The sequence below is a fragment of the Bos indicus x Bos taurus genome, chromosome 21, assembly GCF_003369695.1.
Source record: "Bos indicus x Bos taurus breed Angus x Brahman F1 hybrid chromosome 21, Bos_hybrid_MaternalHap_v2.0, whole genome shotgun sequence".
Classification (NCBI taxonomy): Eukaryota; Metazoa; Chordata; class Mammalia; order Artiodactyla; family Bovidae; genus Bos; species Bos indicus x Bos taurus.
Genome location: NC_040096.1, coordinates 30,264,230 through 30,289,005, shown reverse-complemented (window position 1 = coordinate 30,289,005; position 24,776 = coordinate 30,264,230). Strand labels below are relative to the sequence as shown.

The 24,776-nt window shown below is 49.7% G+C and overlaps 1 protein-coding gene across 2 annotated transcripts in view; it reads right to left on the bottom strand.

Annotated features, from left to right (window-relative positions):
• Positions 1 to 672: 672 nt before the first annotated feature.
• OTUD7A (OTU deubiquitinase 7A) overlaps positions 673 to 24,776 on the bottom strand; it is a 403,690-nt gene continuing 379,586 nt past the window's right edge. For both annotated transcript variants that reach the window (XM_027521231.1, XM_027521232.1), the window contains exons 12-14: positions 11,063 to 11,177; positions 10,788 to 10,872; positions 673 to 9,689 (exon numbers count right to left, since the gene is read on the bottom strand). In XM_027521231.1, the coding sequence (XP_027377032.1) occupies positions 8,244 to 9,689; positions 10,788 to 10,872; positions 11,063 to 11,177 (1,646 nt within the window). In that variant the 3' untranslated portion in view covers positions 673 to 8,243. The remainder of the gene's footprint in view (positions 9,690 to 10,787; positions 10,873 to 11,062; positions 11,178 to 24,776) is intronic.

Here is a 24,776-nt window from a genome sequence, read left to right as displayed (position 1 = left end):
ATGCTCCTGGGAGGCCCTGCAGCTTGGAGCTCGGGTTCTTCCATCAGGCAAATTGGAGCTGGAATCTTGGTTTCACTACTTACCTCGCCAAATTTCACTTCTTGTCTACACGATGGGGATTTTGACATCTAATTCACAAGGATAGAGTCTGATGAAGCCTAGAACATGCCTGATGCAGAGCACAGTGGCCACCACCGCCACCGCTGCCCCCATTCCAGCACCCAGAGGCACATAGCTTTGATTGTTCCAGGGGCCCATCACCTGCCTGGGACAGGCCTGCAGCCCTGGACCTCATCTGAGCCTCTGGAAAGCCCACTTACTTTCTTTTACAGACACGTGCCTCTCCTGAACAGAAAAGCATGCACAAATAAAACCCCACCATAAAATCCTCTCATTCTCTTGCCCTCCCAGTTGCCCTCTTGCTGATGTCTGGCAAACACACATTTACAGAAGTTCTATTGTTTTCTGACAGATGGTGTCCTGACCATTGACAGAAACCTTTGTCTCACAAAATAAAACTGCTTGTTTTACAACTCTTCTGATTGGAAGAACTCTTAAATTTGGGTGAGGAAGGATGCCTGTTAGAATCCTCTTCATCTGAGCCAAAAGCTTTTCTTAGATGATGTATTGCCAGGGACACAGGATTGGGTAAATAATTGGACCAGCCAGTGCTTTACAAACATGTTAATTTTATTGAGTAGGCATCAAAGCTTCTCTCCGTGTCAAGTAATGGAGAAGCCGTATCACACAGATTACAGAGCTATTGTTACTTGAAATAATCTTTCATAAAAGAAAGAAATGAAATACAGTTCTTCTATAAAAAGTGCAGTAGTAGTCATTACTGGAAGTTTTCCAAAATGAAAGCAAGATTTACTACATATTGCAAAAATTGGTTTAGTGCTTTAATACTTTACAAAGTAACAACCCAACCACCAAAGACAAGCTCTTACAATGGGTTGCTTCTCCAAGGATGGACCAAGATGGAAAAGATTATTTGCATTGAACTGGAAGCAACACTTGCAGGTAGAAAGGGGCCCAGGACGACTTGGTCAAGGTAACAAGGTTTCTGACCCCTTTCTGCCTCAGTGTTTTCTTTCATCCTTGGTAATAAGTAAACCGGGGAAACAAAGTAATGTATCTCATCCCCAAGTCAGTCAAATGAACCTGTGAAAGAAAAAAGGCAGGGAAAGAGACGGAGAAACTACATTCACTTGCCAGGGCACATGGGCGGAAACCAAGCAATTGCACATCCACACCCATCGGTAAATGAGACCACGGTCAGAGCTGAGGGTGAGCGGGGTTCAGGCTCCGAGTGGAGACCCAGGGAAGACCCTTGTGGTTCTAAGGGCTCCGTGGCTGGTGGAGGGCCCGGGGCTTGCTCAGGATGTTGAATGATGACTGGCTCTGGGAGGTGGTGTTTGCCTCCTGGACTCTGGGCCACGGCCCGTCTCCAGCCGTGCTCTAGTTTTGGTCACAAGTTAATGGGACAAGCTACCCCACCCCCACCTGCCAAATCATCACTCCAAGGCAGGTGTTTGGATTCCATTCCAGGTAGGTGGGAAAAACTGGGTGGGCTGCAGGGCTCTCCTGCCTTGGAGACAAATTTGCGAGGTCTGAGGGGGCAGTCCTGGCAAGCTTGCCATCTCTGAGGATTGGCAGGACCACCCCCTCATCCTGCCCCATCTGTCAGGGCAGCAGTGAGAGGAAGCCTGTTTATTTGGCAATTCAAGCAGAGGGACACACCTGTGTGGGCCCACTCACCATCTGCTGGGCAGCTGCCGAGAGAGTGCTATGAGGGAGCTCTTCCCCCCAAAAATGAGGGACCCTAAAGTATGGCACCCAGAGAAATGGCATCAAAACCACAGAAGGGGAAGAAGAGAAGGACAAAGGCTTTTTAACCAGGCCACAGTAGGACAAGGGTCCTATAAGAAGCTTGTAACAGTATTTTGCCAACAACTCTTAGAGGAAAACACATTTGGTCAAAGGACCTAGAAGTAAACGCCAAGGTCAGGTATGTGGGAAGATCAGCCGGGAGAGGACAGATAGTGTGGAAGGGGAGGCCTCCCTCCCCCACCTGCGGGTGGGGCCACCTGGGAGCTGGGCCCAAGGATTTTGTGTTGCTTGGCTCTGCAATGGCTGGGCTGTGCCCCCTGCATCACAGACATACCCATGACTGAGGGGGCAACTGGGGGCCCCCAACTTTGTCAGTACAGTCCCCTTCGTCTCCTTCTTCTGCAGGCCTGCTTCTGGTGACATGACAATGCATCCTGCTAGTGCTCGGGCTGTCTCCCTTTCCTGGCTGAATCATCTGCTGCCACTGAGTTTGCTCTAAGGAAGGAAGGAAGGCCTGTCTCCCTGGAGATACGGAAGGCATGGCGTCCTAAGGACCCATTATAAGGGCCTCTCCAGAATGGTCCAGGCCCACGATGACCTCATGGAGGGGGCATGATCATGAGAGCTGCCCTAGAGGAAACTGTCCCCACCTCGGCCTATCCCAAAGGGTCCTCTGTAAACAGCAGAGTCCCTTCTCTGTGAGGGAGGGCCACCAGGGCAGGCGTTTTTACGTGGCATACTTGCCACCATCAGGCCTGGTGCTCACTGCCACATCTGGTCTTCATGAACCACAGGCTGCCTTATCAGCTAAAATTCTCCCCATTTAGGGGCAAGAATAGACTCTATTTGATAAAGGCTGAAACTGATACTTGTAAGCTTCTTAACAGCTGTCAAATGACTGATTTCATTTCCTTTTTTCAACAAGTATTTCTCCAGCATCCAATATGTATCAGGTGCTGTTGTAGGCACCAGGGGTACAGCAATGAGCAAAACATACCAAAAATTCCTGCCCACATGGAGCTCACATGCTGTGGAGCTGGAGGGAGGCATACAATGAATGAATGAATGGATACTTCACATGCAGCCTTCAAATGGCGATAAATGGGCAGCAGGAGGGTGGGATGTGTTGGCTTATTAAAGAAGTCAGGGAAGGTCTCCTTGAGAGGTGACACTGGTGCAGCCTGGCAGGTAGTGAAGGGTGAGACATGTGCCTGAGAATGGGTGTCAGCGGAGGACATGCCAGGCAGAAGGGCATGTTCTAAGGCCCTGAGGCAGGCTTGGGTCATTGGTGCAGAGGCTGGGGAAGTACGGGGGTGGGAGTGGTCTTTGTAGGGACCTGGTTGTCCCTTCATTTAAAGTCACCTTTCAGTGTCTGTGCTATCATAGACGTTCTCAAGGAACTGGCTCCACTAATTTACCCTCTTTAAAATAAATGGGCTACTTTAGTCTTGAGCATATTCAAGATATGGTAACCCTTATCCTATGTTAAAGAACTGAGTGTGTGTATGTCTATGCGTACCCTTGAGATGTTTTCTTGAAAGAATGAAAAAGGATAAGCAATGGGCACTTTGTGTACACTAATTAGGGTTGGTAGAATTTTGTTTTTGCAATCAAGTAGCAAAACTGAAAATTTCAGCAAATTATTTTGCAAAATACACAGAAATAGCAATATTGCTAACCTTGTTTAGAGATTCTAGTTTCTATGCCATTCCTTGGGTGATGTATGTACCAAGTCAGCCGGGGCAGGGGGGCCTTGGCATCTTGACGCTGCACAAACTACACACACGTTTATTCCCGAGGGGTCCATGGAGGGCAGCCCCCTCTCTCTTCTCTGCTGGGAGAAAGCACTGGTTTGGGGGAACAAAGCCACCAGCGTAACTGTGAACAGACAGTGTGGCACATTGCTCAGAACAATCATGAAACTTTTCTCAACTGAGGGGTGCTTGGGATGAAGAGTCCTAGACTCACCCCCGTGTCAGCAGACCCATCATTAGAACCATGCTCTAGGGAACCAGGACCCCCACTGGAGAGTGTGACTGAAACAAGAATGAAGCTGGGTGCCCCTCATTACCCTGGAGCCCCCCATCAAAGCAGCCAGCAGCAAAGAGAGTTTACAGTTAGGACTGAAGTGCAAGGTGTGGCCCTGAGGTCTCCAGAGAGCCACCACTTTAAGGCTTTTTCGAAGGGGGCACCTGTTCCCTGGTGTCAGGGGTGCCAATCTCTGCAGGGCCCTTTCCTGAACATGCCTGCGCTCAGGTGACAGCAGAATCAGACTGTGGATGGAGGCAATGTCACAGCAGCCAAGGTCTGATGAGGCAGGGCCTGATGAGCCATGACACATGTTCTCTTCTTATTTATTAGAAACATTGGAAGAAAGAAAAAGAAAAAAGCACTCGAGGAACTTAATTTGTAAAGTCCACACCACAATGCGGAAAACTGACTCATATCCTAAAGCAGGAAACCGTCCCAAATGCACGTCACTCCACATCTCTTGTAAACATGAAAGACAGAGAATACAACACATGGTTTGGCAAAGCCTTTTTTTTTTTTTTTTAACCTCGCACAAATTTCCCACCATTGATGGGTACAGCCCTTTTTTCCTTAACTAACGTGAAATATGTTTTGATCAGTTAAGTTTATTTCTGCAAAATAGTCTGCAAAATAAGCTCATGGTTGCTAAGCAAGTGGGTGAGAATCATGTAGCCATGACCCCGCCTCAAAGACAGTGGGTACTACCAGGAACATTTCACACCCCGAGGTGTGCCCCTCTATCTTGAGTCACTAAATTCCTGATGGTACGCTACCAGAATTAACACATCAAATGACTTTGGAAAACATGAAGTTTGTAAAGTAATACATCCCAACTTTTCGGAACACCACTGGAGCTACTGGGTGGTGATAGGTAAGAAAAAGTCCACGGTAACTTAGTGAATAGAAAGTATTCATTTAAGAGGAAAGGTGCAGTACCGAAATCCAGGAACAGGAAATGAATCGAGCTTTCCATGGAAAAAGGAAGAGACATTCACAGAGTTCCACTTTCAGATCAGATGTGAACACATAGCAGAAAGTGTTTCATCCCCCAGAGTCCACACCGGAGCCCTACCCAACCTAAATTTAGCCCTCCAAGGGGACAACCCCGTGACAATATAAGGGTGCAAAATATTGCTCTGTGGCATATTCTGAAAATAATATAAAAATAATTTCTATAGTACAGTTTAAACTTGGCTTGTAAAATATCAACATAGCATAAAATCTACAAACAGAATACACTTAAAAACGCCTTCCTTTCACAATATATTAGTTTTAAAAAATCATATACCCAGGTCACGCAGATGCAGAAAGTGTGAAGCAATGACTGAGATAACCTCCACTGGGGTTTAGAAGTATCTGGGGTTCCTTCTGGAATTTTGCTGTCACGTAGAGACATCCAACATTCCCAGAAAGGGAAGTTTGGCCAGACCAGGTTGGAGGGGAAGACAGCTCACAGGTGGGACTGTCTGCGTCGGGGACCCATGCCCTGGTGGGGCTCATGGCCTTTCTAGAACATAGACTGGCTGTTTTCCTTTTCTCTAGTGCCCCACCCCACTTCCTTTCCCCCCGCTCCACCAAGGGCCCCCAGGTCACAGAAGGACATTAAGGGATCTCTTGACCCACATGTGAAAAACACAGCTGTTTCTAATGGTTCTCGCGCAGCCTGATGAATTCATTTGGTCTAAGAGATGTCTGGCCAGGAATGAGGGGTAAAGCTCTTGCGAACACGGAGGGGCTGGACCGTCACATTTAGCGCAACAGTGGGGCCTCTGTTTTTAACACTGTTTAGAGGAAGGATAGATCCAGATCTCTCACAAGAGGAAATGGCTGTTTGTAAACAATGCTGACCAAGGGCATCGTGTCCCCCACCAGGGAGCGACACCCACAGGTGCTCTGCACATGGAGTGGCTAGTGACCACATGGAGAGACAGAGGGCTGTCTACTCTAGGGAGAGAGGAGGAGCCTGGGGGCTAGGGTTGGGGTTGGATCTCAGGCTCTTATTTATGGCACATATGTCAGATGGGGGTGGGGAAGAGGTGACTGAAATTCGAGGAGCTAGAACAGATCACTGGTTTTTTATAATACGTACAAATTACACTGCCTAGCTCTTCCTCTCGTATTACAAATAGACTGTTTTGTAAGAGACTGCCTTTTTTTTTCTGTTTTGTTTTAGTTTTTTTTTTTTTTAACTTGGCGGAGAGCATGAGAAAGATAAAATATTTGCATAGCCAGTTTTGGAAATTTCTGTTTGGCTGTTTTCACGTTAAAAAATTAAAAAACAAACACGAAGTTACTTTCTGCCTTGACTTGCTGTGCCTATGTGTTTGGTTTATGAATGCACAGGGAAGCTCTTTCCAAGCTGGCTGTTCCACCTTCTGTGAGATGCAGGGCAGGAGCCGGCATCTACACGCGAAGCAGTATTTATTTCCTGTGACCTCACAGCTTTGGATGGCAAAGCAGTTGGTCAGCATGATGTGAAGAATCAGTTCAAAAAGCTGCCACAAACCCTCTTGATGAGAGATTTTTTTTAAAACTGCTTTTTTTTTCTTTCAACAAAAGAAACCCCAGTAATATGAGGGTCATGAATGTTAGTGATTACCACACATTGAAAGTATTGTTTAGCATGAAAAGTAAAACTTCCAAAAAATTTAACTTCCTATTTAATAAATAATTTTAAAGAACCACTTATGTAAAACTTGAATAAATGACTGAAAACTCCACCTGCTGTGGATAATTAAAAACAAAAATGAATTACTCACAGGAGATATTCAAATTAGTTTATTATAATAATTCAAACAAGTAAAAAAAAAATCTTTTTTTTTTTTTTTTTTTGCTGCTCTTTATGTCGGGGAAAAGCATCCTTTCTGGAGAAGGAGAAGCTGGCTCCAATGAAGAGATGATTTGCCTCCCGTGTTTTCTTTAGATACACCCCCAGCGAAGCGGGGCACTTTCTCTCTTTCTTGGGATTATTAGAGGCTATTCTAAGGCTCTCACAGGTTTTAAAAGATTCTTTTGCTAGTGAGGATTTCACCCATCATTTCTGTATTTCTTGGAAACAAGGTATTTCCTTAGAGAGGCAGGTTTAACGCCTCAGTGTCCTTGACCAAGAACGGTATTCTCCAGAGGTAATCTTGGAAGGAAGACGCTGCATATTGCTGCTCAGAACAGGGTAGCTAAGGACACATTTTTTTTTTTTTTTCCTCAAGAAATGTAAGGAGGCACCAATATAGGGACCGCTCAGGGATGGGGCTGCCCTTAACGTGTTCTGGAGCCACCGTGCGGAGGGGACCCGGACGGGAGCGGCGCGCCTCCACCTGGCTGATCCCAGACAGATGCGGGTGGAGGTCGGGGTGGGCTTCCTTCCCGGCGGCCCTCAGTCCCTGCCCTCTGGAAAGAGGGGCGGGCCGCGTTTCAGGGCGGCCTAGAGGGGGGTTAAACAGTGACCGCAAAGTCAAGTCCTCGCCTCTCTCCTGGGGCACTGATGGTCGCTTCCGAGGGGCCCCTCCGGCGACAGTTCACTGGGGAAGGGTCTTCGAAGGAGAAATGTGAACAGGCTGTCATCTTTGCTCATATATGGGCAACTCCAAATCGTGAGTTCGGAACCTTGCCCTCGGGCCCCACGGTGTCTTTGGAAAGCTCCTGTCACCTGAGCTGCCCCGCACCGGGAGTGACCGCTACACATCACCGCGCCCCGCGAGGTAGCTTGTCCCGTGCCCAGCCTACAGACGCCCGTGGCTTTGATGGCAGTGTGAGTGTCGCTCGAGCCGGGGGCTGTGGGAGGAGGTTTTGCTTATGAGATGGAGCCGCGTATTCCTAAGGGGCCAGTGAGACCACCAGGGCGCCAGTGGGCGGCCGAGCACCCTGTCCTCCAGGGGCCCCGGAAGGGCACAGGTGGAAGCCCGAGGCAGAGCCGCCACCGCGGTCCCAGGGCCGCGCGTTTGCCTCGAAACCCTGGGTGGCAATGATTGCACGCAGGTGACCGCTACATGGAAGAGGTCAGTCGCCGGGTTAGGGGGGGAAAAAAAAAAGCCAAAAAAAAAAAAAAAAAAGGCATGTAAAACACTCCCTTCTAAAAACAAAGGGCTGCAAATTTCTTTATTTCTCTTATCGAGGAACAAAAATACCCTTGCAATGGCTATTGAGTTTCCACAGGTACGAGGCAGATGCTAGCTAGCACACCCACTTCCAACAGTATGACTTGTTTCCTATCCGTCTACTACCTGAGTGGCATCAGTGTAGGTTCAGGCACCATTAGGAACGTTTGACCAAACACGTACACAGCACGGACAGAGGATCGCCGGCCTCCCGGTGGACCAGGGCGCAGAGGAGACACCGACAACTTGGAGAGGACAGCCCGGCGGTAGGGCCGAGCCGTGCGCTCAGGGCCGGGCCGCGCGCGCCTCGCGCCGCCGCCGCAGCTCCTCGCGGTAGCAGTACGAGCAGTAGTGCTCGGTCTCGGCGCGCCCGTAGAACGCGCAGTTCTCGCGCTGGCAGCGCCTCTGCGCTGGGCCCGCACCCGGGCCTCCCCGGCAGCCCTCACCGTTCGAGCGCGCGGCCGGCGCGTCGGCGTCGGCAAACTCCAGGCCGTCGCGCGCCGCGCCGAAGCCGTTGGTGTAGGTCTGCGACTTGGGCTCGGCCGCGCCCGCCGCCCCGGGCAGGGCTCCTGGGACGGCACGCGCCAGCGACTCTACCGTGTTGACTGTGCGCAAGGCGGCGGCGCGCGCCGGACTGTAGCTCTGTGATGACAGCGAGCGGTTCTGCTGCGGGTACGTGGCGCACGGCCGCAGCGCTCCTACAGCTGGGACGCACGGCTCTTCCCGCGCGCCCGCCGCCTGCACGTGAATGACGCTCTGGCGTCCCGGCGCCGGGGGGCTACGGCCGGGTACCGGTCCGCTGGCGCCCACGCGCCGCGTGCTGCCACTGGGGCCTGGGGAAGCCGAACCGCCTGCCGCCGCCCGTGCCGCCCGGGAGCTGGTTCCGGGCCCCGGGCTTGGGCGCTCCTTGAGCTTAAGCACCAGCTGCGTGGGCTGCCCGGCCGGCGGGCCTGGTGAGGCGCGCTCGGGGCCGGGCGCGCCCTCGGCCTCCGGCCTGCGCTGCGGCCGCTTGGCCGTGGAGGCAGCGGCGGCAGCGGCGGCTGCAGCGGCGGCGGCGTCGCGGCGCCGCTGCTCCTGCTCGGCGCTGAAGCGCTCCTGTGCGCTGGTCAGGTAGTAACCGATCATCTCCTCGTGGAACTGGTGCCGGTGGCTGGTGAGCAGCAGGCCGGCGAAGATGAACTTGCGCTCGCCCTGCATGGCAGCGCGCAGGATGTTGAGGCTCAGCTTCACGTCTGTGCTGTACTTCCAGGCGTCGCCGCGGGGCCCGCCGCCCTTGTCGGCCGGCGACGCGCCCGCTGCCTTGTCCGTGGGCGACGGCGTGGTCTTCTCCGAGGGCGACGTACTGGCTGAAGCGCCCGACTCCTCCTTGCTGCCCTTGCGCGCCTTGGCCTTCTTCTCCTTGCCGCGCTCGGGCGCGTCGCCGTGCTTGCCGTTAGCGGAGTTGGCGCGGCTCATCTTGCCGTGCACCAGGCCGCCCAGGCCGCCCATGTTCTTCTTCAGCTTGATGCCCAGTGTCTTGCTGAAACTGCCCAGCTTGTTGGCCACAGAGTCCGCGCGGGTCTTGTCCTTGTCCTTGCGCTGCTTCTCCTTCTCCTTGTCCTTGCCGTTCTTGCCGTTATTGCTGTTGGAGTTGCTGCACACCGAATCTCGGTCCGAGTCCAGCGAGTCGGCCAGGGACTGCACATCTTCCCCCGCGGAGGCTGTCGGGGACTCCGGCTGCGCCAGAGGAGCCTGCAGGGGAGAGGGAGGGCAGGAAAGGGAGGAGGTTAGAGATCAGCCTTCCCCTTGCTGCCGCAGGAGGCAGACCCCGGCCCCTTGGTGTTGCGTCCAGCCTGACTGTCCCAAGCCTGAGCTGTGTCCCAGCCCGAGTCTCTTGATCCTCGATCTGGAGTTGCTGCCTTCACAGCCCTCGTGGGCCCTAAAAAGGGGCCCACAGCCACGTCATGATGTAGTCCAGGCAGCTGGACTCTGGAACCAGACTGCCGCTGACTGTCACTTATGCCATACAGGGTATCAGGGCCTGCATCAGGGAGCCCTGTGAAAACTTGATAGGAGTAAAGGCTGAAGTACAAAAGCACTCTGATCAGTGCCAACTGGTCCTGGGTACTTACTAGCTGTGCGCCGGGCACTGCCCTCCTTGCCTTCTTCATGGAAACTTAGAAACTATTAGTTATGGGCCCCACTTTATGGTTAATTAAACTGATGTCTGGGGGGGGGCAATTATTTGTAAGCTTTTTTAAAAAAATCCCCTTTCCTGAGATTTCACTACCAGGAAAGTGAGGGCACAAAAACATCAGCCAGATACTTAAAGCGAATCATTCTTAACATCTGGAGGCAGGGCCAGCATGGTCTTACCAGAGGGAGGGGGGCAAGTAGGGCACCAGCCCCCTTTCTCACAGCTCTACCCTCCCAGGGGGGAGAGAACAAGAGGAAGTGCGGAGGAATCGCACCCGGGTTCCCTGCCTTTTCAAGGACCAACACACAGACTTATAATTAATTCTGCTCCATGGCAGCTCAGCATGTTCCCATCTCGGCAGAGAGAGTTTTGTGTTGTGACTTGTCTACAGATTATTTTGAGGGTGTGTTTATGCCTCTCCTTCTGGAGAAAATAAGGGGAGAAAAACTCCCCTAGTCGGAGCGCATGCCTATGCCCAGACCCGCAAGCACACGGGAGCACAGACACATGTTTCAGCTGGAGCCGGGGCTTCGCAGGCCGTAGGCAGGATGGAGGCCAGCATCAGGGGGCCCCGCGTGGGGGAGGGTGCACCCTGCCTGCCCACCCCAAGCTGAGAGTGCCTGCTGGTCTGTCCTGGCACGTGCCAAGCTCACCCTGGTCTCAGAGGGGATCCGGATCCACGTCACATTCATGTAGCTGTGCAGAAGGTTCAACTTGGCTTCTAGTGACAGGATCAGGCTAGGGAGAGAGGAACAGCAAGTGAGATGTGCCCCAGCCCGCCTGCATGTACCCCTCCTGCCGGCAGGCCAGCCAGCCAGCCAGCTACTAGGAGCAGGGGCGCCTTGCCCAGGTCCTCCCCAGGAAACCCAGCAACAGCCCGCCTCGAATGGCACTGGTGGGGAGAGAGGGGCACAGGGTAGGGTCTTACTGGGCCAGCCGGGCGTTATCATTGTCATCTTTCCCCCACTCCCAGTCCTTCCCGGGGTCCACCGCAAAGTGCAGAGGCAGCAACTTGTGCTCCGAATCCGTCAGGGGGATCACGGCTGGAACACAAAAGAGAGAGACCTGTGCCAGGTGGCCCAGGGTGGGGGCGCAGGCTCGAAGCCCTGGCGTCCCCTAGGGAGGACAGGCAAAGTCCACGGAGTCCAGGTGTTGCTGTGATTAAGGAAACCGGATGGAGGTGTACACAGGACCTCTACGTGGGCAGGAGCCTTAAGGCCCGAGGTTTCAAAACCACCACTAACAGTTTAGAAAATGTCTTTATTGTGGATGCCAAAGAGCAGTCTGGAGACATGATTTGGCCTCGACATGGATCAAAAGGCAGGTGCCCTCCTGGGGCAGCAGACAAAAAGAAGCTATTACTGCTTTTGCCCTTTCTACGGACCGGACCCAGGCCAGACAGTGCACTGAGCAAGGTCAATGGGGAGAGGGCTTGAGGACAGGCCCACCCAGCTCTGCCCAGAGAAGGGGAGTGAGGGCTGCCTGCCGTCTGCTCATGCATGAGCTCATTGGGCAGGTTTATCTGTGTGGGACCCACGGAAACAATGGCCTTGGCCACAGGGAGCTCACAGCCTATACTGAGGGCGGGATGAACAGCTGACATACAGCTTCTGCTGTCAGGTGGTAATAGCGCCCTCAGGGTGAACAGCAGCCTGAGGGAGCTTTGGTGAGCTGTTCTGGAGCAGACCACCGAACCTTCTGAGGAGGGAACGTGTAGGTGGACAAGGTGGCGATGTGGAAACAGTGACAGACTTTATTTTCTTGGGCTCCAAAAATCTTCACTGCAGATGGTGACTGCAGCCATGAAATTAAAAGGCCCTTGCTCCTTGGAAGGAAAGCTATGACAAACCTAGACAGAGTATTAAAAAGCAGATACATCACTTTGCTGACAAAGGTCTGTATAGTCAAAGCTACGGTTTTTCCAGTAGTCATGTACGGATGTGAGAGTTGGGCCATAAGGAAGGATGAATGCTGAAGAATTGATACTTTTGAACTGTGGTCCTGGAGAAGACTCTTGAGAGTCTCTTGGACAGCAAGGAAATTAAACCAGTCAATCCTAAAGAAAATCAACCCCGAATATTCATTGGAAGAACTGACGCCGAAGCTGAAGCTTCAATACTTTGGCCACCTGATGCGAAGAGCCACTTCATTGGAAAAGACCCTGATGCTGGGAAAGATCGAAGGCAGGAGGAGAAGGGGGCGACAGAGGATGTGATGGTTGCAATGGCATGATCGACTCATGAGTTTGAGCAAACTCTGGGAGATAGTGAAGGACAGGGAAGCCTGGCGTGCTGTAGTTCATGGGGTCACAGAGTCGGACACAACTGAGCGACTGAACAAAGCAGTGAGGAGAGACAGGCCCCTTACTGCACAGAGGGACTGATTCATCAAAACATGCCTCAGTCCCCAGGGACCTGAGCCCACTTCAGAAGGGTTGGGGTGGACGCAGGACCTGGGAAGCCGGCCTGCCCAAACGCTGGGGGTGGTATATGTGGGTGCAGGGACCATTGCCCCTTCAGGTGTGACACTCAGACCTGCTGGGGCCTTGGGGCCTCCACAGGGAGGTCTCACCCCCGCTGTCCCACCGGCTTAGGAGGCAGGTGAGGCTGGACTACCATCTAGATGGGGAAGTGGGTTAGAAGCTGACAGCTGGGCAGGGCCCTCCCTGATTCAGGGTTATCCTTGCCTGCTCTGGCCTTGGAACGCCTCTGCCCCACTCCTGTGCTGGTGGCCAGATGTTGCCTGACCCTGATTGAGCACACGAGGCCTCCCAAATGCTGCTTTCCTTTGGCACAGAAAGCCCCATCTTTGAGGACACTGAGTCCCCAGTCGCCACTCTAGGGTGCAGGGGCCCTGATCCTGTCTGGGGTTTACTCTGCCTTCTTACTCCTCTGCACATTCCTTACCCCTACTCCCCAGATGCGGGCCACAAATCTGGTGTCATTTCCCCAAGATTCATGACAAATGTGTCATGGCAAAAACAGAAAGGCAAATCAATAAGTAACAAATACATAAAATCTAAGACTGAATACCCGTTTAATAGTTGATTTTCTAGTAAGAAACAGGCAATACTGACTTGGTGCTGCCCTCTAGTGTTAATAAAGACACACACATAGTCTTTTTCCACCCCACCCTCTGCTGCTGCTGCTGCTTCTAAGTCGCTTCAGTCGTGTCCGACTCTGTGCAACCCCAGAGACGGCAGCCCACCAGGCTTCCCCATCCCTGGGATTCTCCAGGCAAGAACACTGGAGTGGGTTGCCATTTCCTAGCCCCCGTTTAAGGGAAACAGGTTTGCTCCAGATTTTCCTTTTCACCTGGATGGGGCTGGGCGGCACTGTGCTCTAGTTTGGGAGGTCAGGGGCAGCTTGGTCTACCTTGGCCACAGACTGTTTGGTCTTGTCTGGTGTGGCTGTGACTCATAGCCATCCCTCCCAGGGCTGAGCTGTGGAGTAGTCACAATGGTGGGGGCAGAGGCTGCAGGGCTGGTTCAGGACCAGCCTCCCTTGGGTCATACCCAGGAGCTGGTGCCATAGTCCCAAGAGTCACCATGACAACAGAGAGAAGGTTGGCATGGCTTTCCACCCCTGGGTTGGAGCAGGGGGTAGAGGCTCCCTCTGTAGACAGGGCAGGATGGCTTCCTGGAGGGAGAGCTTGGTAAAGGTACCCACCCACTCCACACCCCCATGCAGATGGCCAAACCAGAGTGTCCAAGAAACAGACCCAAGGATTCTATTTTAAATAAGCATTATCCATGGGTCTGCTGCTGCTGCTGCTAAGTCGCTTCAGTAGTGTCCAACTCTGTGTGACCCCATAGATGGCAGCCCACGAGGCTCCCCCGTCCCTGGGATTCTCCAGGCAAGAGTAATGGAGTGGGTTGCCATTGCCTTCTCCCTCCATGGGTCTAAAATCAAGCAAATCTGGCAAACATTGTTCTAGAATAATAATCTGTTAGAAGTAATTTCTGTAGGTACAATGTGGACAATTTGGGGTCTGGCTGTCCACCTTCCCAGGGAAGAGGTGCCTTGGGGGCACCTTCCCAGGCCTGGCTATATCTCCCAGCCCCCACCCTAGCGTTAGGAAAGAACACAGGCTTGCTTGCATCTGTGGGGCGTGAGCAGAAGCACTGTGTGAAGCCCTGGGCAGTGTGATGAGGGGTGGGCGGGCCTTCTCCCAACACCCTTCCCACCTTCTAGCCTTCTGATGATGGAGGCCCTGCATCAGGAGTGGGTTCCTGATTCCCCACTTGGAGGGGACCTGCCTGCTCATCAGGAACATCTGTTTTAGGCTTTATTTGCAGGAGAAGCAAACTTGTCACTTGAAACCACTATGACTTTGGCTTATTTGTCAGATAAACCAACTAAAGTAGTATAGCTCTGCAGCCTCCTCAGCTTCCCTACCAAAGGGCCCCTGGGAATTCCTCTACTCAGTAGCTGGGCTGGGATGGACGTCCTGGGCTCCCCACCCTGACCATCCGCCTCCCCCCAAACACAAAAAGCAGAAGGTTGGAATCACCTGTAGGTGCTAGAGCCTGACCACCCAACAGGCTCCTAGCAGCTTCTCAGCCTGGACGTCAGAAGGCATCTTCTGTGCAGAGAGCATAGCTGTGGCCCTCGGGTCAGGGTGGCAGGGCTTAGGAGCCCTACCTGTACAGCCTAGAGGGAGGCCTTGAAAACAGGCCCTCTGTGAGACTCAGGTACTTAAGATGCCTCTGCTTCTCACTTTACACACCTAACTTTTCCCTGTTGGAAGCCTGGGAAGCCTGACCTCACCCAGTGAGAAGGAGACTGATGTGGTGACTTGCCCTCTGGTGGCAAATGTCAGGAACAGCAAATACTTTTCAAAATAAGCCTGTGAATTCCCTCCCTCCCCAAGGCCCTTTGAAAAGGTATGCTCCTATCTTTTAACCCCTGCAGAAGGGAATGGCTACCTATTCCAGTATTCTTGCCTGGAGAATTCCATGGACAGAGGAACCAGGTGAACTACAGTTCACAGGGTCACAAAGAGTCAGACACGATTGAGTAACTAATACTTTGGGGGCTTGCCTGGTGGCTCAGAGGGTAAAGAATCTGCCTGCAATGCAGGAGACCTGGGTTGGGTCCCTGGGTCAGGAAGACCTCCTGGAGAAAGGAACAGCTACATACTCCAGTGTTCTTACATGGAGAATTCCCTGGTAACCTGGAAACATATAGGCATCATCTCAAAATAGCCTGGACAAAGTTGGTAACCAAAGCAGCAACCAATTTTCAGTACTTATTTTCGCAAAAAAGAATGGAGACTTCTGGTTTCTTTGAGGGATATAAGAAGGGATATACCACTCGTATAACAACGACAAGCTAGACAAAGTGCAGATTCACAACTTTCCTTTAACCTGTCCAAGAGCTGAAGTCACAGACAACTGGCTAGCCCCAGATAGAAGGAAAGACAGGTGTCTCTGAGGAGGTATGGACATGAGCTTAATTGGGGCAGACTAAGCTAGACCCCAGCTTCCCTGGTGGCTCAGACAGTAAAGCGTCTGCCTGCAATGTGGGAGAGCCAGGTTCGATCCCTGTGTTTGGTAGATCCCTTGGAGAAGGAAGTGGCAACCTACTCTAGTACTGTTGCCTGGAAAATGCCATGGACAGAGCAGCCTGATAGGCTACAGTCCATGGGGTGGGAAAGAGTTGGACACGACTGAGCGACCTCACTTTCACTTTTTTTTCTTTCAGCTGGACCCCACTAAGATTTCAGCTAAAATTGTTAACAAGTTGGTAAAGGAAGGATGTAGACTGGTGGAAAGAATACAGGACCCTAGGGGCCACAGACATAAGGGAAATCCTCAAGCACACACAGCCCTCTCTCTGTGGGACCTGAGCTGGTACTCAGAAAAAGACTGGCCAGTATTCTCACAAAGTGTCCTTCAAAGAGTTCTATACTAAGAAAGAAACTGCAGACAGTAGGGCAGCACACACCACTGATCTTAGGGCCTTTCTCCAGTAAAGCATGGGGAGGGAGCAGAAAATAGGGAATAAGTCTCTTTTTCTCTGGGGGAGGGGCAGGAATATGTGTTGAGCCCAGAACTACAGCTGGGGGAGGTCACTCCCTCTCCCCAGATCCAGGGACACAGTGCCTGCCTGAGATAGAGGCTTACTCAGAACAAAGAAACAGTACCCTCTCGGCTCTCCCTCCCATACCCAGGCTAAGAAGCTGTGAGGAGTAGCGATCTACTGCTAGAAAAGGGGCCAGGATATGGAGAGAGACCCATGCCAAAGTGAGGCTCAGCATAAAGCATGCAGCAGACAGTGAGAAATACCAGACCCACTACAGACACAAGATCTTACTAGAAGAATCTGAAGCTGGGTAACCAGGGTTTGGATCTAGTCTGATCCAAATTCCATGCAGCAAAACAAAAGGAATCAAAGTGATGTACCTTAGTCTTTATTGCTCTATTCAAGATGGCTGGTTTTCAACAAAATATTTTTGGCAAGAGGAAAGATGGGCGAAAACCAGTCCATTGACAGGTGAAGCCAGGTGAAGGGCAAGATAGACAGGACACAGATGTTTAAACTATAAGACAACGATTTAAAATAACTGATTAATAAGTTGAAGACTCTAAATAGAAAAAGGAGATATCTTGCAGAATTTGATGGTTAATTTCATCAGAGAGAAAAAATCTGTAAGAGTCAAATTGAAATGCTAGAAATAAAAAAAAAAAAAACACAATTATAAAGAATGACTTTGAGAGGCTGATTAGTAGACTTTGCACACCTGAGGAAAGAGTCTGTGAACAATAAGACAGGTCAACAGATGTTAACTAGATGGCAACAGAAAAAACAAGTTGGGGGTTTGCAGACCAGCACATCCAAGATTGGTGGGGCAATATCAGATAGCCCCAAATCTGTGCAAGTGTAATCCCAGAAGGAAAGGAGAGACAGAACAAAACAGAGGAGATATTTAAATAAATAATGGCTGACATTACTTATCTAAATATTTCCCAAACAAATGACAAACCCTACCAGATCCAAGAGGCTAAGAAAAAAGCAAGCAGGCAAACAACAGCAACAAATCTGGATATACATAATACATCCAAACTGCTAAAAACGGAAGACAAAGAGAAAATATTGAAGGCAGCCAAAGGAAAAAGACACATTACATATACAGAAATAATCTAAGGATCACAGCAGACTTCTCATGATTAAACAAGTAAGAAGATAGTGGAGTGACATCTTTTTTTTTTTACGCTATGGAGTGACATCTTTAATGTGCTGGATGAAAACACCTTGCTAATCCAGAATAGCAAAAGATCCTTAAAACGAAAAACAGAACTGCCATATGATTCAGCAATCCCACTCCTAGGCATATATCCGGAGAAAACCATAACCTGAAAAGATACATGCATCTCAATGCTCATAGCATCATTATTTAGAACAGCTAAGACATAGAAGCAATCTAAATGTCCCCTGACAGATGAATGGATAAAGATATGGTACATATATATAATGGAATATTACTCAGCCATAAAAAGAATGTATATAGCATATGGATGGACCCAGAGGTTGTCATACTGAGTGAAGTCAGAGAAAGACAAATATCATATGATATCAATTACATATGGAATATTAAAAAGGGTACAAATGAACTTATCTACACAACAGAGTTACAGTTGTAGAAAACAAATTTATGGTTACCAGTGGACTGGGGGCGATAAATTGGGAGATTGCGATTGACATAAACATTACTATATACAGAACAGATAACTAATTAGGACCTACTGTATAGCACAGGGAACTCTACTCAATAATCTGGAATGGCCTATATGGAAAAAATGTCTAAAAAAGAGTATATATATATATATTTTTTTTCTCATTCACTTCGCTGTAAACCTGAAACTAACACAAGATTGTAAATTGATTATACTCCAATAAAATTAAATAAAAAATAAAGAAGACAGTAAAAGACAAAAAGGAATAAAGATAGATGGAACAAACAGAAGAGAGCTGGCATTAAATGTGAGTGGTCAAAGGTCAAAACATACTGATTAATAGATGACACTGTCAGGTCGATAAAAAGCAAAACTCATGTATATACTGACTGCAAGAAATCCATTTTAAATATAAAGACATACATAGGTTAAAAGATACTAAGAAGAAAACTGGAGTGACTCCAGTGCAAGTCCTGTTATATACAGAGGAACATTACGTAGTGATTCAGTGGTCAATTCTCCATGAAGCTATCACAATCCTACCTGTGTGCACAGGCTTCAGAGGACATGAAGCAAATACTAACAAAACTGAAAGGAGAAAGACACACTAATTATGGTTGGAGACTGCCACTTTTAGGAACCAACAGAACAAGCAGACAAAATCAGCGAAGATATAGAAGACTGAATTACGTCACCAGAGCCCTTGAATTAATGGACGTTTATGGAACTCAGCAACAGCAGAACACGCATTCTTTTCAAGATCCCATGGAATATTCACCAAAACAGAACATATTCTTAGCCAACCTTCACAGGTTTAAAAGAAGAGAAATCATAAAAAGTTTGTTCTCAGACCAAAACTAAATAAAAACCCATAACCAAGAAAGACGTTTGGAGAATCTTGAACATACATCTTTTGGAATTTAAACAACATGCTTCTAAATAACCCTGTTGGTCCTTAATCCCTGTCTACCACCATGATGGTTAATTTTATGTATCAACTTGCCTGGACCAAGGGATGGCCAGAGAGCTGGTAAACATTACACCTGGGTGTGTCTGGGGGGCAGTCCTGGAAAAGATTAGCATTTAAATTGGTAGACTGGATACAGAAAACTGCCCTCACCTACATGGGCTGGCATCATACATTCCACGGAGGGCTCAAATAGCACAGAATAGCCAAGGAAAGAGGAACTGGCTCTCTTTGTTTGAGCAGGACATTGATATTCTCCTGCCCTCAGACACCAGTGCTCCTGGTTCTTGGGTGTTCGGACCCAGACTGAATTACACCACAGGCTTTCCTGGTTCTACAGCTCGCAGTTGGCAGACAGCAGAACTTCTTGGGCACCATAATTATGTGAACCAATTCCTATAATAAATCTCCTCTTATATATGTATCTATATGTATCCCATAGGTTCTGTTTCTCTGGAAATCCCTGACTAACAGAACCACTAATATGTTTTCCATCTCTATAATTTTGTCATTTCAAGACTGCTATAGAACTAGAATCATACAGAATGCAGTCTTCGGGGATTGGTTTTTTTTTTTTTTTTCCTTCAGCATAATTCCCTTGAGGTCCACTCAAGTAATTGTATGAATCACAGGCATTCATTTTTATTGTTGAGTATGATTCTGTGAGACAGTATGCACCCAGGAATCATGTACCCAGGAAAGACATTTGGGTTGTTTCCAGTTTTTGGCTATGACAAATAAAGCAGTTTTGTGTACAGGCTTTTGGGTGAACATAACTTCATTTTTCTAGGATAAATGCCCAGGACTGCAAATGCTGGGTCATATGGTAAGTGAGGGCTTCCCTGATGGCTCAGTGGTAAAGAAGGGGCCTGCAGTGCAGGAGACCCGGGTTCCACCCCTGGGTCAGGAAGATCCCCTGGAGGAGGGCATGGCAACCCATCCTAGTACTATTGCCTGGAGAAACCCATGGACAGAGGAGCCTGGTGGGCTGCCATCCATAGAGTCACACAGTCAGACACAGCTTAAGGTGACTCAGCAGCAGCAGCAGCATGAGAAGTGATGTTTAGTTTTACAAGAAGCCACCAAACTGTTTTCCAGAGTGACTGAACCACTTTAACCTTCCCACCAGCGGTGTAGGAGCAGTCCAATTATTCCACATCCTTCCCAGTACTTGGTGGTGTCAGTTTTTAAGATTTTAGTCATTCTGATAGGTGTTCAGTGATATCTTGTGGTTCTAATGTTGACCAGCTTTTCATGGGCTTATTTGTCTTCTCTATCTCCTCTTTGGTAAAATGTCTGTCTGTATCTTTTCCCATTTTTTGTTTGGATGGTTTGGAGGGTTTTCTTTTTGCTATTGAGTTTTGAGAGTTCTTTGTATATTTTAGATACAAATCCTTTGTTGATATGTGGTTTTCAAATATTTTCTCTCAGTCTGTAACTTGTTTTTCCTTCTTTCCTCCTTCCCTGCCTTCCTCTTTTCCTCCTTCCTTCATGTCCCCCCGCACCTCTCCCCACCATCTTTGCACAGTAGAGATCCAACCTATTTTTTTCTTTTTTGGATTATGCCAATCCCAAATGACTGCATGCTGTGTGATTCCCATTTTGCAGCATGCTTGAAATGACAAAGTTCTAGAGACGCAGAACAGATTAGTGGTTCTATTAGTCATGGATCTCCAGAGACACAGAACAAATAGGACAATATGTAAAAACTCTTGACCTACCTCTAGGTCCACAGTTGGACATTTTACTTTTATTATATGGTCAACTTTAATTTTTGTATAAATGAGGTTTGAGTTTACACTCCTTTTCTTTCTTATGGATTTCCAATTGCTTCCTCAACATTTGTCTGAAAAGACTATCCATCCTCCATTGAATTCATTTGCTTCTCTGTCAAAAATCCTCTCAGTATATTTGTGTGGGGTTATTTCTGAGTCTCCTATTCTGTTCTACGGATCTCTGTGTCTAACTCTCCGACAATACAGGCACTGTGTCAGGAGCTCTACGTTCGTTACTTACAGGTCTTGCGTCAGCTCCAGGGTTCTTGCTGCGATTCTATAGAGGAGGACGTGAACTCCGGCGCTACGTGACTTGCCCCGGCCACAGGCCGGCCTTACTCCACAGTGTGTACTTTTCCTTTCACTACTGTTGGCACCTTGCCTCCCCCTCCTTTTAAAAAATTATCTGACATCAGTAGACTGTGAGCATCTAATCTTGTTTATTCACTCATTCAACATTTATTAACTGCTCTCCCAGTGTCTTGGTGCTGGAGACGCAAAGATGAGAAAGACAGGACATGTGGCTTTAAGACATCTAGAAATCTGGTCGATGAAGAACCGAACCTGCGTTTCTTGAGTCCCTTGCGTTGGCAAGTGGATTCTTTACCACCATGCCTCCTGGGAAGCCTGGCAATGAAGAACAGGAGCCTTTGAAAGGTGGTCCTTGTCATCCTCCTCCTCTCCCTGCACCTGATCCCACCGTGGCCTTGGCTCTGGCCCATCAGTGCCCAAGAACAACCTCTGGTGGGCCTGACGCAGAGTTCCCTGGCTGGGTAAGAACCTTGCATCCTTGTGCCTCTGGGAAAAATCAGACTTGCTTTATGAGGATTTGCTTCACGACTCCTCAAGGTGCACAGCAATGGCGGCAGCTCTTTCCCCTCCCTGAATGCCAGGGATGTGGCGAGTTCCTGCCTGATGAGCTGCCTGTGGCCTCACGCTCCAGGCGGCCCACTGGGCTTTGGTCAGGATGCGTTCTTCCCCATAGACCCTTTCCCCAGAAAAACGTCCCCAGAGACAATTCTCTAAGTGTACTTGGGTTGTCAGGAAGCTGTCCATTTCTTTTCTGGATACAGGTTCTCTCATGCATTAGATGCAACCCTGGGGAACAGTGATGGGGGCTTCTTGGAGAGCAGAAACAGGCTGTCACGCTGCTTGACTACGAGGTTCCTTCCCCATGTCCAGGGGGCAGGACAGGCACCTGGGGCTTTGTCTCCCTCCTCTTCTGCAGGAGGACTGATGAAGGCCATGTCCTGCTCCAACACCACCCATCAGAAGCCTGCAGGTCCACAGGTAGCCTGGGGCAGCCTGAGGGGAGAGACAGCACTTCATATGGAGATGCGGGCTGGGCTGACTCAGCAGTCAGGGAGATGGTGGCTGGGGGACCAGACACCTTGGGGAGGCCTGAAGGAGCCTGTGTCCATGTCTCCTGCCCCCTCAGCTCTCCAGGCCCCAGTTTCCTAGTGAAAGACCCGTGGCCAGTTCTTGCCATGTAGTTGAGCACAGCTGGCATCCCTTTGGAACTAAGCCCCGGCCTTCAGAGCTGATGTTCCTTGGGGTGGCGCAGGTGTCGGTGGACAACCGGACTCTTGGGCGTTTGATCAGCAAAACTCAGCTCTCTGAACTCATGTCCCCCTGTAAGCCCAGAACAGAACTCACAGCCTTGAAGTTCCACCCACTGCTCCTGGCCACGCGGGGGCTGTTTGAGATGTTTGTGGGTCAAAACCCAGTAATGTTAAAGATGACACCCTCGTCTGGTCCCCAGGCCTTGCGGTGGCCCACACCTCTGGGAGCCACACTCGAGGCTATGGCAGGAGCAGCAGCGGTATGTGGCCAGTGGCCCAGCGAGGCTGCCTGCAGACCACGTGGAGAGGCAGCTGGCCTTCCACACCCTTCCTGAGTGTGTCTTTCAGTGGCAAACCACAAACCTAGAAAGTGGCTGAACAGGAAGAAGCCTGACTGCAAAGGGAATGCTAGGAATTTCTAAAGACTTCTTGCTACTGTGAACTTATCTGATTCTTATAATGTCCAGTAACAGGTGGGGTGGTATGTGGTTCCTCTATTATTGTATTTAAACAGGTTCACAGATGGGCCAGTTTGATTAGAAAAAGGTTAATTTATCATTTTAGGTTGCTATATTAACAAAGTTATATTATAAAATCCATTTAAATGGAACATTTAATAATATTTATAGCCCTGTTAAGACCAATTTCTACTTAATAGGAAATGAATGCTGTTTATTATAATTCAATCCTATAAGAAAAAGCAGAGTTCGTTGTCAAATAGATTGGAAACGAAATGTCGCATTATATCTGGTTTGGGAAATCATAAAACATAGACTGGCATTTAACTGTGAGCTGTGCATAAAATACAGATTGAAAACAGTTCATGACCTCTGTTTTGTCATGAAGGGAGAGGCAGTCTCGGTAAGGTCTGCATTCATGTGTTGAAGTCCTATCCCCCAGGCCTCGATTGTGACTGTATTTGGAGATGGGGTCTTCAGAGGGGTAATTAAAGAAAAATAAGGTGATTAACGTAGACCCTCATCCACTGTGACTGTTGGTCTTATAAGAAGAGTAGATTAGGACAGAGACACACAGCAGAGGAAATCGCGAGAGGACACAGAGATTTGGGGTTACCCTGTCTCTGGAGCCCAGGTCACCTGGAGAGGCTCTGCCTTGCTCGGACCCATGCCTGCAGCCTTGCTGACCCCTGAAGGAAGGAGCCCAACCCCAGGCTCTCACCGTGTGAGGTGTGGGCCATCCAGTACTGTCACCGCCACGAGTGTGCTGTCACAGTGAACACTTGCTGAATGAACCTCCCCGTGGCTCAAGCTGTGCAGCGATACACAAGAGAGCTGGGGCTCGCCCTCAGCCTGTCCCCCTGACCTAGGGCCAGCTGTCTGTCCCCAGTTCCAGCCCCAGCTCTCGGAGCACCTTGTACCCATGGCAGGCTCTCCAGGCCCTCGACCATACATCCAATGGTCCTGCTCTTTGTTCTGCTGAACCTCCCCAGTGGGATCACCCCTTCCCCTGGAGCAGAGCTATAAGACTAGCCATATTCGAAACATCTGCTGGGGTGTGGATTTATAGAGCTTGCAGAATATTATTTTGTAAAAAAAAAATTCACCACCAGCTACAGTGGGTCCCAGGATCCCCACACACGAGCTGCTGAGGGCAGAGAGCTCACAGACACTGATCAGGCCACTGATGGATCTGAACGCAGCATCCGCTGGTCAAGAAGGTGATGATGATGATCTGAGCCAGACGTAACGAGAAACGTGGCAGGTTCTCATTCATTCCCAAGGGCTTGAGTAACCAGGTATTCTCATTCTGTCTGTATTGGTTTGCTTGGGTGGCCATGATGACGAAAGACAGAGGGAGGGGCTTAAACAGCAGCCACTTATTAATAACAGTCTGGAGCCCGGAAGTCTAAGCACAAGGTGTCAGCAGAGTCATTTCTTTCTGAGGCCTCCCTCCTTGGCTTGCAGGTGACTCTCTTCTCTGTGTCCTCTCGCGATTTCCTCTGCTGTGTGTCTCTGTCCTAATCTACTCTTCTTATAAGACCAACAGTCACAGTAGATGAGGGTCTACGTTAATCACCTCATTTTTCTTTAATTACCCCTCTGAAGACCCCATCTCCAAATACAGTCACAATCGAGGCCTGGGGGATAGGACTTCAACACATGAATGCAGACCTTACCGAGACTGCCTCTCCCTTCATGACAAGCCAGGGTACCTTAACTCAGACAAAGGACCTGTCATCAGTTCACCAAGGGAATGCAGGATCTGGTCTGATGCTTTCCTGCTATTTACCAGTCTCCAAGGTCACGCGTGGCTCCGAGCTTCCTGCAGAACTGATGAGGAAAACTTTCCGCGAGCGTCATTAAGAGGCCATGGACTGAAGCAACTTCAGTGTGGTACCACTCCTCCCAATGATGGTCCTCACTGTCCACCTCGCCTGTGGGAGCCTCATCCATCGGCCCAGGAGCCCTCCCGACACCACCCCTTGTTTCTTCCAGGACAAGATGCACTAGGATCTTTGTGTGTACTTTCTGTCCCAGATCTGGTAATCCTTTTAGACATGGGAGTTTGGGGTCAAACAGGACCCGCTTGCTGCTGGGGGGTGGGGGCAGGTGCTTGTCTGGAACAAAAGGTGAGGAGGCTGCAGGTGAGGCGGAGTCACCTGGTCATCTCTGACATTCCTGAATGTCCCACCCGCCCCA